This window comes from Brachyistius frenatus, unplaced genomic scaffold (assembly GCF_029030835.1).
Source record: "Brachyistius frenatus isolate BFR_SWC_R1_liver_20210118 unplaced genomic scaffold, ASM2903083v1 Contig_8, whole genome shotgun sequence".
NCBI classification, from domain to species: domain Eukaryota; kingdom Metazoa; phylum Chordata; class Actinopteri; family Embiotocidae; genus Brachyistius; species Brachyistius frenatus.
The window spans coordinates 7,316,279-7,335,323 of NW_027210607.1; the positions used below are offsets into that span (position 1 = coordinate 7,316,279).

At 40.8% G+C, this 19,045-nt stretch overlaps 1 protein-coding gene across 2 annotated transcripts in view; it reads left to right on the forward strand.

Annotated features, from left to right (window-relative positions):
• The window catches only part of mcu (mitochondrial calcium uniporter), a 55,949-nt gene that overhangs the window by 16,009 nt on the left and 20,895 nt on the right, over positions 1-19,045 (forward strand). For both annotated transcript variants that reach the window (XR_011310578.1, XM_069690169.1), the window contains exon 2: positions 8,870-8,983. Coding sequence is in view for 1 of the 2 variants with exons in the window: in XM_069690169.1 (XP_069546270.1) it covers positions 8,870-8,983 (114 nt within the window). In the remaining variant the exon portion in view is untranslated. The remainder of the gene's footprint in view (positions 1-8,869; positions 8,984-19,045) is intronic.

Below are 19,045 nucleotides of genomic sequence, written 5' to 3' on the forward strand. Positions count from 1 at the left end.
AATGCAGTTGTACATGGGGAGTCCAGGTACGTTAAACAGACAGTAAAGCCTGTTAAACACAGTCGTATTCAAAAGTGACTGGTTGTTTTCCTGCTGTTTGCAGCTGATGAATGGCCCTCTTGTAAACCAGTAATACAGAAATTCCTGGGACGTGAGCTTATCCTGTGGGGAACCAGCTGAACCTCTCTCCCGTATGTGAGCCTCACTTCCACCATAGACGAATGACAGGCCCATAAACGTGATTGATGTGGGTGACTAGTTACAGCACAGACTCAACTTGTAGTTAAAGCTGAGCTGCGGTGTTGAGATGTCACTCACCAGGCTCCTCTCTTTAGTTGGTCAAAACAAGTAGTGTCACGAGTGGTTTTGTGAAAGATGGTATAGCCTGGGTGAGACTGCACCTGCAGAGACACAGTGTGTGTTTACTGTTCTCACCCAACAACTCTTTCTATTCTGAGACTTACACTGTTTAAACATATCCAAAAAAACTCGGCTTTTTCTAATGGGTGTGTAGAATTAGGACCATTTAGTTTGGGAATGCACAAATACTGAGTGTAAGCCATATTTGACTTAATATACACAATGATTAACTGTATTACTTGACTTTATTTGTGTACATCGTGAATGTTGATATTGACTGCTACATTGAAAATATTAAAACATGCCTTTTTCTGCGCCAATATTAAAATTGAGCACAGCTATTCATTCACAGCAGGGTGCCAGTAGGTGGTCCTTGCTATTTGTGGATTTCACTGATGCTTTGTAATGATTACACACACACACACACACACACACACACACACACACACACACACACACACACACACACACACACACACACACACACACACACACACACACACACACACACACACACACACACACACACACACACAAGCACACACACATGAAACACACACTCAGACTTCTCTCCTGCACAATCCTTATTCTCCTCTCTGATGCTTGTTTGCCACATCTCTCTCTCTCTCTCTCGCGCTCTCTCACACTTGTGCTTGTGCTTGCTCCCCCTCACGCCCACGCTTCTACTCTTGACTGTTGATCATCGGCTTCGTCTCCATGGCCAGAAGGATGTGTCTTGTGTACGACATAAAACAAACGGCGCGTTCCAGGCAACATTTTCGGTGCTCCCCCCTCTCTATCCGCTCGCTGCAGTCAGTCTCTAAACCATTTTTGTCCTTCATCTTCAATTCACTTCTCTTTATAGGACTTTTAAGTCCTCACTTTTAAAAGCTAGGATGGAACAGCAAGGGCTTTAAAAGTGCGATAAACTCAGCAGTGTTCTTTCTGACATTTCCAGGCCATTTCAGCTCTCCCATAATACCAACAGCGTCAGTGTGTTGGTCTCTCTGCCCTTTCTAAACTTTATTTGGGGAACACCTGGGGCAATAAATCAGAACAATTATTTTTGTGTTAGATATTCTACCTACACTCGCACATTTCTTTGTCTGCTCCTATAGTCTCCGAAACACCTGCGGATGAAGCTGCTTTGTTGCCGTATTCCATTATGAATGAAGGCAGTTTTTCAGCCCACCCATTCATCTCCTCTGCAACAGGAGACGCTAAGCGGTCAACCCCACTCTGCACACCCCGGCTTCATGACCCTCTGCGTATATGTGTATATCCCACATGAGCTGTGTATAAATAGCAGAGGGGTAGCGTGTGTTTTCAGGTGAGTGTCCACCCTTATCAGGTGATAAATAGTGAAGGCCCTGGTTTTTTCTTTGTCCAGCCTTGCTGCAAAGCTTCCACAACCACGTACACAAATGTCTACACATGTCCTTGAGAGGAGAGGCTTACAGTCCGGATCACTGGGAATCCCTCCGCTTACCTGAACCGCTTATTTTCTGTCTATCCTTGAGCCTCTGTCGATTTGTGTCTGCCTATCATCAGGGAACATCCAGGGAACCCCTGTAAGTAGATCAATTCTCCTTAGCTATAAAAAAAAAAAACCTTCATTGGCCAGCGGTCACTCAGCAACCCCCACCCTCTTTACCCTGCATGTGCAGGCACTAGGTAACATGGTGTGCTTAATGTGTTGGAAATTTCATTTAACCCTCCTCTTATCTTATTTTCTTCATCTTCCCTTTCAGTGGCCAGTTATTGCCCTCCCCATCCCCCCACCCTCACCACTCACCACCACCACCACCACTATCTACTCCCCACTTCTCCCTAGGGCTGACTGCCTTTCTCCTACCAGTGCTGGAGATGCAGAGAGGGTGAATGAACCAGGCAGGAAGCAGAACTGAGAGGGGAAAATAGGGGAATGAGCAGAGAGGGACAGATCAGAATGTGAATCATTTCGATTGTACAATAAACATTGGTCACTTTGGGGCAGAGTCATTGCAGTGCATGCTGACAACAGGATTAAACATGCAGTGCAGGGATAACATTTTCTATATGTACCCAACATGCAATATTTAGTAACTGTGTGCATGTGTGAAAGCAAGAGGATATGATGTAGGTAAAAATGGCCGTCATGCATCTGTAGTGGCTCTTCTCTGTGGGATGCCTTCTATTTACCGTCTGTTGTAGAGCTTAATTCACTTAACTGAGAACAAATAGAATTCCCATTAATTAGTCTGCAGTTGTCTTTCACCAGCGTCCTCGTCCTCTGGGCTGATATAATCTGCTGTGTGAAAACACACACCATGTTTTGACACTTGCCTGACCCCTGTGTTATGTTATTACTATTATACCTGACCAGCTTGTTAAAATATTCCTCGTGCTGAGGAACCACTGTTTACTATTTCCTCTTAAAAAACATATAATGACGAGTCATGGCTTGTTTGTCAGGTTTTATAAAAGGAAATGAGGAACATTTTCAACTGATTTGAACAATGACTTTAAATACATTTAGTGTCATTTGTAGACTTTTAAATGATTTGGTCATTTGTAAATACAGATTTCCAGTATCATATTATTTCTATTTACTCTCCCTTTCCTCTTTTTGTGTATTAAAACTTGGGTCTGAGGTTTTGTTGGAATTTCAGCCTTGATCAGTGGATCTGTCAATGGTACAAACTTTTTCCATGTTGGTAATTATTTTGAGAATGTTCGTGTTGAGGCTAATCGGTTCTTAGATGGTGCTGAAAACTCACAGTCTGATGCAGCCTTTGCCGTGCAGACCCACAGGGCTGTTCGACTGCACAATCTTACACGGAGGCCCCCTTAACTTAGCATCCGTGACATCTAAGATTAACCATTAGGATGTCTGAACTGCGAGACATCGGAGTCTTCTCGATGCTTGCTGAAGAGTCAATTCCAGTAATGAAAGCTGCTGAGGATCACATCGAGTCACACATGGGGAATGCGCAGAGGCGACAGATTGACGGAGTCTGTCCCTGGTGTAGAGTTCATGTAAACATTCCAGCTGCAGATCAGGCAGCGCTCAGGTATCAATCGCTGCAGACTGAATCCATGTGGAGAATATAACTAATCACAGTGTGACTGGAGTTACCTGCAGAAACAGCAAGCTGAGCACTGTGCAGGTTTCAGCTTTGACACATCCGTGATCAGTGGAGAACGATCCCTGAGTTCGTAGCACACTGTGACATAAGTCAATCAGGAAATCAATACATGCAGCCACTGGACAATATTTTTTTTCCACTGTGACAAGGAGTATGAAGTTGGGCTGGACTATGTCGTATCATTCACGATAATATCAGTAAAAAAAATTTATTATGACTATGGAAATATTCTGACTTGTTAACATAATGATGTGATACGCAGCATAACGATATGACATATCTTACCTGTGTGACTTATGCACAGCGGCAACATTACAAAAGATCAGATGTGCCACAGACATCATATTTTTACTGAATATTTGAAGGCAAACTGTTACATTTACGCTGACATATAAAACTTACAACAGCTTTGTTGCAACAATACTTTGTCACATTGTTCTGAATATGTTTATCTCAGAAATATATCGCCTACCCCAAACATGAAGCATGCTTTTGTCTCTTGTTACTCTTCATGTCACACACAATGTGGTGTTAATGTTGTTCTTAAAAATCCCTAAAAAAAAAAAAAAAAAATGCCACTCAATCTATGTTTTGAAGTTTGTGTTTTGACTTGTCTCTGAATAACTTTTTCCAAGTAATGTCTTCAACAGGCTCTACTCCTGAGCTAGTGCTGAAAAATAGGGCTGAGAATAACAAATTTTACAAAGCGGGGTTTTTTTTAATAATTTTTTTGTATTACAGAGTTAGAAAGATATTCTAAACCATTTTCCAGAGAAGGTTTTAAAGTAAATCCATGAGCTTGACTTTACAGCAATGTTTTAAATATCAGTTGAGCTCCTGATTTTTACATCATAGAATATTACAAAAACAAAAATATTTAACATAAAATATGCTCTTGTCTTGTTCTTCTGAATTGAAGAAGACATCATTTTCCCATTGAAACATTGTTATCTTTTAATTAATATTTATATATTTATAATTTAGACAAAATATAGTGCTGTTCAACATATATTATGCGGATCTACATTCATGTGCTTTGCCCTAGTTTGCTTGAAAATGTACTTTTCTGCTGGCTGAGTAACAATATGGCATACTTTCCTTTTTGTTGCAGTGGACTTTCTGATTCGTAAGCAGAAAGTCGTGTAAGTCTTTCTCGCCACTTGTTTGTTGCTTATTGTATTTTCTCCAGGAGTAAAAGTGTTGTCAGTGGGGACTTTACCGGTTGGGGGCCTTTAGTATCAGGAGGACAAAGCGATGTGTTTTGAGTGTGTATACATTCTGTATGATCCCACTCGGCTTGCTGCTGGTAGTATCTAGAGAGAGCAGCTGTTGTCCTCTGTGGCAATCTAATCAGCAGAAATAGACCGAGCCCCAACCCACCTCGCAACTGCCTTCAGAAGCACCTCATATAGGCTGGTGCAGATGGTACAGTATATATGGTGAAGAACAATTAGTTACATTTGAATTTGCAGTCATATTTTGGGGAATTGATTACTTGCTTGTAAAACACCATTTCAAATTCCAATTTTGGCACTATACAGACATTGGATTATGTAACTTTTTTTTTTTTTTTTTTTTTTTTTTTTACACTCCAGTCCTCCTGCATGTTGATCTGTGTAAGTAATTGGAAGGGTTGATGGGAGTAGACTGGTCCCATACAAACAAGATACTTAATTGTTCAGAACAGTCTCTTTAGATTTCTTGTTTCTTTAGTTAGTGATCTATTAGTCATATTAAATTACCATCAAATCTCTGGAAAAACACCTGACACTTATTAATGAATTTTATTTAAATATTAAAGGCCCCATATTGAAAAAGGTTCCAATTTCTATTTCTTTTTTGATCATAAAGCAGATATAGGTATTTTATACGTATGTACTATGAAAATGTCAAAAACACTCAGTTCATGGAGAAAAGCACAGGAGCAACTGTGCCGTTTGTGATGTCACAAACTCTCATATGTTATATGTCCACTGTAAGCACAGCCTACTGGCGAACCTTTTCTGGGGAAGACCAATGAGCAGTCATTCTGTCGCTGTACTAGTAAGCTATAAGACAGAAGAAAACCTGTGGCTGGTTTGAATGTACGTCACTCAGAAAAGTGTCAGCCATCTGAAGAGAGGGTCATTGCTATCTTTTGAGAAGTCTTTTGGTACTTCTTATGGATATTCAGACCGCAAATAAAACAGCGGAAAAGTGTAAAATATTGCACCTTCAATGATGTAATTCTACAAACAGGAGGTTTAGATTCAAGATGTTTTGCTGTTTATGTTGTCTGCTTGAGGCTCAGTGACTCTACAATGAGTGTAAACCTTGTAGTGTTTTTTTTTAAACAGGAGCTTGATGACCAATATAGGCATATTATTCTGTAACTGTATTGCTGCAGCACAAATTCACTGCCAGAATGAAAATGACTCAGTTCAGTTGCTTGGCAGAGAGAGCGTCAGTGAATATCCCACATCACAGTGCCAGCAATTCAACAAATGCTGTCCCTCCTCCACAGTAATGGACCAGAGGAGACTCTGTTGGCAGCTCACGGACACTTTTTATAGTCACTGGAGTCTTGAATATAGGCTCCTCCTAGTATGAATTGATGCTTTATGCCTGACTTGTCATAGATAAGGAGGAGGCAATAATCCTGCTGCAACATGGTATCTTGGTACCAAGGTCCATTGCCTATCTTAATGTTTAGGACACTGTGTTTGAAAGTCTCACTGTGATATTGCTCTAATAAAATTTCTAGTGCCGGTTCCACCGTGGCACGATAAGTGTGGCCAGTTGTTTATATTGGCCTCCTTTGGGGGCTAATAGTCAGCCCCAATTTGGGTTGAAAAGACGATGCCAAACACAGTTATGAATGAGTGTAAATTAACTTTCCTCAACAAGCTTTTCAAGAATTAATTCTGCTTGTTTTTCAAAAAGTGAGAGCTGGAGGAAAAGAAATGTCATCAGTGCTGGTTATCACCGCACCTCTCCGGGGGAGCTCATGTTTGAGCTTGACTGGTCCTGAACTTTTGCACGTCTGCATGCTGAGATGTAAAGGTTTCCCACCAATTAAAATCAGCCCTCTTCTATGCAATATATTTATCTAAGAAAAACCACCAGCTTAATTTCCTAAAGTGTTCCCAGTGTAAAGATATATTGCATATAACTGCCACCCCTGGCAAAAACTCAAATGGGAATAATCCAAACCCTGACTTTGCTTGTCAAATGTAATTTACCAAGGTTGCAAGTCATTAAAGGAAAGGTAATTGCGTGTGTAGTAACGTACAGATAGAGAGGGTATTAAGCAGACATCCACTCGTAGATTAGAGCTCTGATAGTGGAAAGGACACAGCAGATATGTCATTAGAGAATTACTGCTACACCAAGGCTTCTCGTGCTTATGATAGCGTAGTAGATTACTGTTGATTTATTCATGTTACAGCTTGCCTTTATTAGCAGTAGGATGGCTGGAGTGGTTAGCTATATCACCTCATAACTGGAATCCACTAGTTATATGGGACCTCTGTGTGTGCAGTTAGCATTTTCTTCTCCTGAGTGTTACCTTTGACTGTCCAAAAAGCTGCAGGTTAGGTGAAATGTAATGATAAATGGAGTTTTGTATGAATGTGTTAGGGGTTGTGATAGCACTGTTTTAACCCTGGTGTCGCCTGTCCTACGTATACAGCACATCAAGGCCATTGCATGCTGGGAAGGGCTCCAGCCTTGTGTGACCCTAAACAGGAGAGACCGTTTAGAGAAGCAGCTGAATAAAGGATTGTGTTTCAAAACTGGCATGGACTGCAAAAACTTTTTTTTTAACTTCACTTGCCTCATTTAAAGCAATAGTTTTGGGAAACATGCTCATTTGATTTTTTTGCAGTGTTAAAGATTGATACCACTCTCAGTACAATCTTCTCAATTAATTTTCAGCATGAAAGCCAATAAGTGTATGTCCCAAACTGTTCATCTATTCCTTTATATAAACATTAAATCCTATTGTTTAATTAAAACATAATTAAACATGTAAAATTAAGCTCACACAGGTGCAAGGATATCTGTATTTTCAATCATGAAAAGACAAGAACAGTAGAAATAGAAAAACTTCTCACTTGTGTGTGATTTTAGCTCAATATGGTTAGAAAAGTTAGTATGTTAAAAACACTCCTTGAATTTTTTTTTTTATTATTATAACGCAGGTGCAAAACAAAGTTGTGCGTGTTTTAATGTGTGCACCTGCTGTCTTCACACACAGTTTAACACCTCTCATTTAAGATCTGAGAAAATCAGGGCCTGTTTCATTTTTAACAGCTTTGCCTCACAAATGTGAAGGTGGATAGTTTTAAAAATATAATCTTCACGCCTGACCTTTCATATTGTTACTGCTTAGCATAGAATGCCAAGAGCACGTTGGTAAGGTGTTTAAGTGCTTAGCAGCTTGTATTGGCCCCAAGAGACTAAACAGGTCCACAGACATAGGTCTAAAATGAGGAGTAAATAGGGTGCTCTTGTTGTGTGCACTGTCCAGGTGCTCCAAGTGTTTTTATACCTATTTATCTCCATCTAATCTTTCCTCAGTGCTGGGAGGCAGGGAACATCTGAGTGCACACTGTGAAGGTGAAAGTATTTTAGTCATTCCTTTCTACCGTGACTCTCTGTCATACACTTGTCCCCCCCCCCCCCCACACACACACATGTACACGCTCATTTCTATTTCTGTCTATGTGAAGACTCTGTTTGAATACCATGTACCTGAACCCAAACCCTAAAACCAAGTCTTGACCTTCATTGGGCCTCGCAAAGATATGTCACATACTCGAAGTACACACAACCATACACAAACACACAAAGTTGTTTTTTTTTCTCCCCAAGCAAGCACGCACAGCTTACATCTTCTGTACACATCAAAGCTGGCATATTTTTTGCTTTTCCTCAAATATGATAACAGTTGGCTTGTTAAGCAACCTAAGAGATAGTAGAGAAAAAAATAACTCTCTGCTAATCCTGGTTCAATTGTGGAGCAGCTGCCAGTCGTTCAGCTCTTTCATCTGTGGGTGTATGCAGAGATTGCCTCACGCTCTCCACAGCGTAATGCAGGAAGTTTCACATGATATTTCTGCTGTCTTGCACAAACAACTCCGACCACACTTTGTGTTTGAGTTGCTTCAGAAAGAATAGTGCACTGGCCTGTGACGAGAATAGAAAATACAACAGAACTACCACTTTCACGCCTCATTATTTTAAGCTTCTTTTGCGTACTGTTGATCCTGATGGAGGCTGTTTCGAAAAAAGAACGAGCTTTGTTATTTCCCATTTACACTGCATTTGAATCCCTTTTTTTCCACTCTGAGCTAATGAAGATGTTTTGCCGCTTGACAGTTATGTGTTTGTGTCTTCAGCAGGAGGTACTGTCTGCTCCTTTCACCCGTCAGACTGTCAGGAGAGCACATGGCCTACGGTCAGCAGCCCACTCCACACTCTTCACCCAGCCTACCACTGCCCTGTCTCCACAGGTTAGTGTGTCTGCATGAATGGATGTGTGTCTTGTAAAGCTAAATAAAGTAATAGATTGTTTCCTTTTGCACATGATTGATTTCTGTGCCATACGGCCTTAAGAGCAAATCCATATTTCATCCATATCTGGTTAGATCTGTTTATGTGTCTGGCTCAGGAATGTGTCCTGCAATTGGCAGCAGCATTGTCAGCAGTTTCTGACACCATCATTACCCATTGCAGTAGGTAAAGTCATTTGAAAAGGTCAATCAGGAAATTGTTGCATCATTATGAAGCCAAGATTTCAGAAGATATTAGATCGATATCGGCTCATTTTTACCTGCGTCACTCTGCTTTGAGAAGCTGCCAAGTATCCTGAGGAGTTTAGCAGTGGTGATTAGTTTATTCCCTAGTCATCTTTCAAATGCATAAAGCTGTGCTGAAAACCACATTAAACATAAAATACAAAAACTTCTGTCATCCAGGTCTCAAAAATCATCACCGCTGTTTTGACTAGTGGTTATCTGTTGTTATTTCTAGAACTATTAATTTCAGTTTACAGGTGATTATAAATGAAGGCCGTTTAGTGGAGAAGCCTTTGAAGGTTGATGAGGTCACTGGATGGCTGCCTTTTTCTAAAACCATTACGTGTAAAAATCCATTTAAATGTACAGTGAACCCTCGCTATAACGCGGTTCACCTTTCACGGTCTCGCTGCTTCACGGATTTGCATCGTGCATTGAAATCACATTACGACTATATGTAACGTAGATATATTTAATGTCCAGTTCTATCTATTTCAATTGTAAAATAAAGGTTACAACTTCACGGATTTCGCCTATCACGGTTTCTATTTGGAACGTAACCCCCGCGAAAAACGAGGGTTCACTGTATTCAAAAATCCCACTGTTCAAAGCAACCTCCCCACTGAGGTGTCATTGTTTGATTCAGGATTGTTGACATGAAGCAGCAGTGTGTGCTGCTAGTTTCCCATCAAACCTTGTTACTCCCTATAAATCATCACTTTGACAAGTGTCCATTTCAGCTTAGAAACACCAGCACGATTTGAAAATGTGATGTGCCTTGTAACAGTGTTACACTGATATTTGACTTTGATGTTAAAATTAATCAAAAAAGCTTTTCAAATAATATTTGTTAGTTAGTGATGCATTCCAAAGTGGAGTTTTTCTTTTTCTTTTTTAATATCCGCTCAGTCTAATCAGAATCCCGACCATTATCATCATATACTTAACTGACTTGCAGATGTCTGATACACCTTCCAAACTGTCTGGTACTCATGGGGCTTTCAGATTGAAATTCGTTATCTGACAAAATAATAGATGAGTCTGTGTTTTTGGGTCTGTTCCTGGGCCCAGTTGCGTGACATCAATACCACATTAACTTCTTCCTCAGTTATAAATTTGATAGAAAGTTTGCCATCTCTTTTCAGAGCAAATTGTTGGTGCTATCTGGCAAACGTTTCATTTGTCTCATTTCTGCAGTGTTGTGTTGCATTAAGAGGAATCTCTTTTATTTCTCAAAGTGACCATTTACCAGTATAATAGATTTAGGAGCTGTTTAGGTGTTTGTGACCTCATCAGTAGATGAAGTTTGCCCAGTTGTCGTGGAGATGTAGATCTTAAAATTGAAAAGATCTTTAAGGATTTGTTGTCTCATAAGTGGAATTTCTACATTCCCAATCTGAAGATTACCATGTGATAATTAATTTGTTTACCATTAATGCTGTAATTCCTTAGTACATTAAAAATGAATATGCATATGTAGACATGCGTGTCAGCGTCTGCATGTCTTGTGTGAATTAAGTCGGCTCCACCTGAGGATTAGCGCAAGACTGTCGCATTGTTCTCAGCCCAAGGTTTGGTATTGGTGTCCTTCCAATAGAACATGACAGACAGTCATCAGATCCGGCAGAAGGACTTCTCAGCGTTGCCACTTTGTCCTTGTCTCGTCTCCAACTTGGCTTGGTCAGACCACAACTCTTTGCATTTGGTATTCCTGTGACTTCAGGCTCGCTCGAAATCCAATAAAGCAGACGCATTATGTTAAAAAGATCAGCTCAAGGTTAAGTGTGTGTATATTTTTCACCAGCAAATGCGCTTGGCCCACCAACAGGCTTGCATGGGATGAAAATTTTATGATGAGAACAGGATATTTGTTCCTTGAGTGCTTGCAATCATGGTGCTGTGGATAGCAGTGCATTAGCTCATCTCCTCCTCTTTCTATGTGTGTGTGTTTGTGCAGTTACTGTACTCGGATGGGATCAAGTGTACTTTGTGTGGGCTTTGTTTGTGTTGTGCGTGCGTATTTATGTGTCATTGGAATATATGAAATGGAGAAGGCAGGTATGGGTTTGCACAGGGTGGGGGTGGTTGTGCAGTGAAAAATGAGCAGAGGCTTTCCTCGGACTGTGTTTACATTTACTGCAGCAGGCCTCTCGGGAGGTCATTGGGGGCAGGTTGGTGAATGAAAACAGAAGAAATATATACATGACTTACGCTGCTGGAAAGTAAAAACATTAGCCATGGGTTGGCCTTGTTCACAACGGGATGAAACAACAGAGCTGATAGGGAGCGAGTCAATAGTCCCGAGTGTCCCTCTTCCTCCCATGTATCCTCCAGAGAAAGCTGTTTGTTCAGAGGGCAGGGGAGGGAGGAGACACAGGAAGCTCAGCAGGGAGTGTTTGACTTGCCAGGGCTTGTCGTCTCTACTTGGTAGGGCTGACAGTGATATTGTCATAACTGCAGTGAAAGAAGGAAACATCAGCAAAACACTGACGCTGTACAAAAGCTTTTTAGGATGAAAACCAGGTTGCCTTGCAAACACCGGTCTTAAACGTGTCCCGTGCATCGTCTGCACAACCCTGTTATCAGATCAGTCAACACTTGTTTTTTTTCATTGTCCCCTCTCTCCTTTTGCTACAGTACAAGCACTTGTCTCCTTCTTGAGTAAGCCAGCAACCCCCCCACCCCCTCCGCTCCCTCTGTCGTGCTTTGGCATCCTTCAGTTTAGCTGCGGCTCCCCACGAAGCCTGTGGGTCACAGCTATGCATACACGCGCTCACGCACACACGCAGACATTCTCAACAGCACTATTCATGCATGGACCCATCTGCTCCCTACAGAAGGAACCCATGACAGTTTGGCAAAGTTGTCAAATGTCAAAGCGACACATGAGGAGAGTCAAGTCTAAATGAGGATTAAACAAGTTGTCAGTTCCTCCCTGGTACTGAGCCAGTGCCGTTCATGTTGCTCCACATCAGTTTAAATTGCAGTACACTAGTGGATGGAGTGAAGATAAGATAGAAGAGGAAAATGTCCAGTAAAATAAGGAGTACAGTGGCTACTCGTGAAGATGGAGCAGTGGAGGTAGCACCGCGTCTGCAGTTTGCAGTGCTAAGTTCTTAAGCAAGTTGTGTGTCCGGCACATTGAATCTATTAGTGACTCATGTCAAACCTGACTGTGTCAAAATGATTCCCTTTTTCCTGAAAAAGTATCTGCCCTGACCTGTAACATTCCCCATGAAGGCAGAGGAGACAAGGATCAGTATAAAAAAATATTGTCTGGTCAGTTTAAGGACTTGCTCTTTCCTATCTCTCAGTAGAGGGATGTTGCCAGTAATCTACACCGACTTGGACATTCACACATTGTCCAGTCGCTAGCAGGTGGGCGTAGTTCAAGAGCATAATAAGCCGTTTTACACAGAAAGTTCAGGCTTGCATCGGGGTGGTAAGGAGTTGGGGGGAAATTGCCACTAACTGAAAGCAATGCTTTCTGTTTTCTCCAAGAGGCAGGTGCTTTGCGAAGAGAGCCATCAAAACAGTTTATCGCTCTATTTAAATGATACATTGAAGTGCCCCAGCAGAAGTGGCAAATGCCCTCTCCCCCTCAGGCACACTGTTTCCCTCTGGAGAACAAGTTCTCTTTAACTGCTTTACGAGTGCATCTCTCTGTTTGCATGTTTCCTCTCCTTTTATGGCTTAAAATCAGCAAGAGTTTGTGCAACACCATCCACTCACGTCCGCAAAATCTGTGGGGGATTAGTCCAAACTTGTAGCTCGTCGGGGTCAAATGGATTTTGTTTGCATGTTGTTGCAAAGTGTTAAAACTCTGTCAAAACCTACAACTTTTTGTTTTTGTGCTGTTGCTAAAAAGTTTGGATCATTAACTTTAATGATTAGCAATCATTCTGTTGTTTTCCTCTTTTTATTCATAATAAACCAGAGGTTTTAAAATAACTAGCTGACACTCCTCTCTGACCTCACTGACGGTGTTATGCACAATGAAGATGGAGGGCCTGTGTGCAGGGGTGTGTGCAGTTTACCTCACAAGTTGAAGCAGGAGCTGATAATCAGAGCTAATAAACTGAGAAGATTAATGGGACTTGCTTGTGCTAAAGGTCTCTCCTGATTGTTGTTGCAGTCCTGACTACCAGCAGGTCAGGGAGAAGAGTGAGGTGAATCTGTAGTCTCTAAGCTTCTTTATACTTCATGTTTAAAAGGGAAAATGAAAAGAGGAGGAGAAATAAATGAAACAACAGGCAGTTGTCCCACTTCTATGATTGGACACTGTGTTTTTTTGCATCTCTTCCTTTCTATAATTGATGGACAACAAATCCTTCATTCCCGCTGAACAACTAGAAAGCGCTGGCAGCAGACTTGTTCAGCTTTAATTAACTCAGCACTTAATTAGGATGGTGGTAAGTCCATTCTTGTGTAATTGTTTTGAGTGGCAGCACTAAGTGAGAAGAGGCATCAAAGCTGTTATCAGATTTCAAGTGTCATCTGTCTGATAGGAGAAAAACAAAAAGCCCACTTCAGTTTCATATTTCTCAACTGCTCCACGTCAGCGAAGTGGTGCTGAGTGAAGGAATTACGTGGAGAAATTCTTGGTTTGTTGCAGATTATTCTGTCATGACATGCAGATACTGATCATCTTAGCGAGGCTTAAAACTACCTGTAGGTCTCAGATACCATCGCTGTGTTTAATAACATTATTGATCTATTTGTGTCTGTGAATTATGATGTACAACTGCAGTAAAAGACGGTTTATACAGAGACTCTTGTTAATGTTTACATTTTCAAACAGTCAATCTGCAGGCTGAAGACAAATAATGGCAGCTTGAATAATGCTAATTATTGGCACACAAGGCACTACTGTGAGGATATAATTTAGTCTGAAGAGGTGTGTTTGTGGGTCCCAAATGAAATCCAGAACAACTGTCGTCGTCGTTCTACTCATATCTGAGTATTCGTGACCTTTTTGATGAAGTTTCTCCATTCATAGTGGTTTTGAGCTTTGATGTAGCAGCTATAAATTGATTTCTTTGTGAGAGTTGTAATTCCATCTGTCCAGGACTTTCTGTCTTCATCTGCTTCTTTTCCCTTCCACTTTACCAAACATAATCAGCTTTTCCAGATTGTCTCCTTCACGCCTGGCAATGTGACCAAAATATTGCAGTTTTTGTTTTGCAACCACTTTGAAGAGATTCTTTTTTTTCTCCAATTTCCAGCAGGACGTTCTCATTGGTCCTTTTGACTGTCCAAGGAATGCACAGAAGCTTTCTCCAACACCACATCTCAAATACTTCAATTTTTCTCTCATCTGCAGCATTGCTAGCCCAAGTTTCGCATGCATATGTTGCAATCGGGAAAATCAGGGTGGAGACCAGTCGGATCTTTGTTCTTTTGCTGATGCTTCTGTCCTTCCATATCTTGTTCATAGCAGAGATTGATGATTTTGCCATTGCAAATCTGCATTTTATCTCAGTGGAACAACCACCTTGGTTCGATATCATTGACCCAAGGTAATTGAAATGGTCGATTACTTCAATTGCTTCGTTTCCTGCATGAATGGATGGGTTCTCTTCACATTGGCTGACAATCATCACCTTCATCTTGCTTACATTTAGAAAAAGGCCAAACTTTTCACTCTCTACTCTTACTCTTTCAATCAGATTCTCCAGTTCATTTGCACTGCCTGTTAATAGAGTAGTTTCATCAGCATATCGCAAGTTGTTAATTCCACCATCATAGTTTTCAAGGGCCAGTCGCATGATGTATTCTGCGTAGGCATTGAACAGATACGGAGACAGTATACATCCTTGTCGTACCCCTTGCTCGATGTTAAACCAATCAGTGTCACCGCATGCAGTTCTCACTGTTGTTTCCTGATGGTCATGGAAACACTGATTCAATAAATCACTGTGAAGAACTCCGAGAAAAAAGTCGATTTCCTTTCAGGAAATTAATTGACATTTTCAGCCAAAACCTCAGTTTCAATACATTTTTGAATAAACCTATTGATTGTAACCTGCCCTTAACTCGACAAGCTGACATTACTGTGTAAAAATACAAATGAATGCTTGTCTTAAAAAAGGAAGTTGATGCACTGCTACCTGGTGGCTTACATCCTTCCTCCATACGCTGACACTAAAATACTGTCAATCTGTGGTGCTCGGTGGGGATATGAAAAATCAATTCATTTCATTATGGGATTTTTACACTTTAGGGATTGACGATGATGATGACAGCAACACAGCGATGAGGATTGATTTTCTAGCACTGCAGTCGAGGTTGAATCTATGACACTTTCCCTACATATGTATTGAAAAGAAACTTGATGAAAAATGATGTTTGCAAATATTGTCATAATGGAGTCATTTATTAAAGTAATACAACTGGGATGTGCTTAAATCTTGGTCGACACCATGTGGAATCGATGCCAAAAACTGATGCTGCAAACAAGCCTGTAAATGCTGTTCATGATATTCAAAAATACACGGCTATGCAGAAATAACATCTAATGAATTCCTGTTAAATCCATTATGAAATCTTATTTTAATGCAACATTGACCGTGTTATTACTGTTGTATGAAACAATATTTGTCTGACTGTCAGAATTTTATGCCCTTAATTGTGATGAAGACTGGAGAATATCAAAAGCTTGATTTAAATTACAAACGAGATGTCTATTCACTCACTCACTCACTCACTCACTCACTCACTGTAGTTTCCCATTGTTTCCTCCCTCTCTTTTTAAAAAATTTATTTTACATTTTGTAAATTGCCCAAGTTGGTAATTCATTTCAGTATAATATATTAAGAATAGTCTTAAAACATTATAGTCTCCTATTAAATATGTTATTAATATATTTGGATCTTAACTACGGGTTTTTAATTTAAGAATACTTAGTTTGATTTTTAAATTTTTCTTCCTTTTACTTTTGTTTTTCTGTATGCTTTACATTTGAATAAACAACATATTCAAATTCACAAACTTCTGCTTTATTAATCAGCTTCTGATCGAATCAAATTTGACCAATCTTCTTTCTTTGCCCGTATTGTCTGGGATTAATGGCTTTGTTTCATTGTAATAAGAGAATTCCCAATAATCTTATTGTAACTGCACGCAGATGATTCCTGGAGTGTAAATGTGACATCCAGACACTGATGTTAACACCTATGAAGCATAAATCTGAATATGAATAACTTCCCTTTGGTATCTTTTGATGTCAGTTAAAAAAGGTTTTATTTCACATAGACAAAATGAAGTATTTACAGGGGCTTTACTTTATACATATTACCGCCATATTCGCATTATGACTAGATTATCTAAATGTGTATAAAAATAGACTCTCTGTAGTTACTGTGACAGTATAGTGTGACATCGTAGAGTATAATCCATGCAAAGGTTATGTAAAAATAATAAAAAAGATACCCGAAGTACCAATCTCCCTTTTTTTAAACATGAGTTGTATATCAGTAAAAATCTTGTTTAAAAAAGGGAGCTCATGCTGGCATTACAGGACGTTCTTCATTCCAGTCAACCACAGTGCTAAAGCTGGGACCATACCGTGGCTGGCAGCTCGCCGGGGTGACACCGAAAGGCACTCTTCAGTGATCACACCGAAGCTGTTAAACCTCTAATTTGTGGTAATTGTAGCTGTTGGGGATTAATTTAACATACACATTATTAACATCTGTTCCAATCAGGAAGATGTTTCCTGAGTGACATGAATTATCTCAGAATCATCCAAGCAGAGCTGCAACAGTTAGTGTCCCTGTGGGATGCAACATGATGGGGAGACTTGGGTGCCCTTGCCTGAGCTCATTCACCAACATCCAACTGGGACTGAATCCTGCAGTGAGGGAGAGAGGGAAAATAGGCAGGAACAATTGCAGTGGGGGGGTCATGCAGCGGAGGAGGCCCTTGAGAAAGATCGAGAATCAAATCACATTGAAGTGGAAAGGAATTGAGGAGGAAAGGTGGCACAAAGAGCAGCATACTAATGATGAGGATTTAGATTGTGAATGGTAGCATGAGGGCAGAGACACGGACACTGTTTTTGTCAGAGCATTAGTGAGGTTGTCTAGCTCACTTAAATTTTAGGTCATGATGTCATTTGGGAGGATGAAAGGGCAGAGGTGAGAGGAGAAGCTGGAGGCAAGATGTGAGAAAGGGGACAATCTTTAACAAAGTAGTCATGAGCACATCTGATCCACCATTAATTTCAGCTGTCTTTGTTAGACACTGTTCAGTATTGTCAGACTTGTGCGGTCCGCGAGTCTGTGTGAGGTGGTGGCTCTTGCTCCCGGAGCTCGTGGAGCGGGGAGCCGTCACATCACATGTAAGGCAGGAGGGGATGAGATGCTGCCCCCACAGCCCTCTGAGATCTGAAAGCTGGGCTGTCTGCTCATTTGACTGCTGTGACTTCCATTCCCTCGGCCCCGCAGGTGGCCAGAGTAACAGACGGTTCACAAACACTGGCCCACTTTTTGCAAACTGTCCAAAGTCTGTATGAGAGCAAACTGCTCCTTACAAGGCCGCCCGGCACAGGGCCTGTGAATATTAGATGCTTGTTGTGAATGGCTTGGAGGGAAGCTGTGGTTGTTATTAACTATCTGACTAATAGGACCCAACAGGACGACTTACTATCTTTCTAAGAATACAGTATTTCTCTTGAACCCAACCTGTGGACAGTCATTCACAAATTGCACTATTTAATTTTAATACTGATATGGTTTCACAGTAACGATGACTGAGAACCTTTACTTACTAAGGATTAAATTGAAATAAATAAATTAAATTTGATTAAAATAGGTGAAGAGTGACATCTTTACTGCGATACATCGTTACGGATGACTTTTTACGAGTTTTTAAAGTCAAAGTCTTAACTCAAGTTACACTATAAGGTACCATAAGTATTTTTTTTAACTACAAATCTGTAAAAACTGATTTATTGTTGCTGTGGAAGAACATTTATACTGCTGCACTCTTGACTTCAACATTCCTCCATTTCTTTCAAATTAATGGTCATTGGTTCAGCTATATTTATTATATTTCTCTTTGAGGGTAAATGTTTTTTTTCCCCTCTTCATTCATCCACATTGAAAAAGTGGCATAGTGGTGGAGATGGAGGTCTCTGTGTCACCTCAGAAATCAGGGTTATGCGATTAGCAGTGGTGCCTCCAGCTGAGCCAACCAGGCAGAGTGTTGGCCTCTGTGTGCTCTGCGCTCGTGCACTGAAACTCCTCTTGCGTGCATGATCTAGTGAGCAGCTGGTGACTATGTAGAGGAGGCATATGGCGGTATACACCCTCTCTAGGTCTAGCAAAGGGTTGGGTTGTGAAAGTGGCTGTTGCACAAAGTTGAAGACTGGCAACAAATGCACTTGCCAGAAAACTAGTCATGCATGCAGCTTCAAAGAAAATAATCCATTTTGATTATTCTTGGAGCTCTACCTGACAAACCTCATCCTACTTATAAAACAATAAGTCGAACCACTTGTAGCCGTAAATGTCCATATGAGGTGAGGTGTGCGCTACTTTGCTGTGTACGAGTCAGTTGTGCTGCAGCTTCCTGTCAACTCTGTGAGCAGTGTCTGGTCCAGTCTGTGTCTGAGACTGGCATTCATTAGCCCAATTCTCTAGCATGTGTGCATGCCATAAGCCCATGTGGGCCACAGCAAAGTAAAACTTAGACAGACTCGCTGACACAGTCAAGACAGCACAATTTTGTCAATTCGGTTTTCCAGACTTTCTATTGCTCTCCATGGACTATCC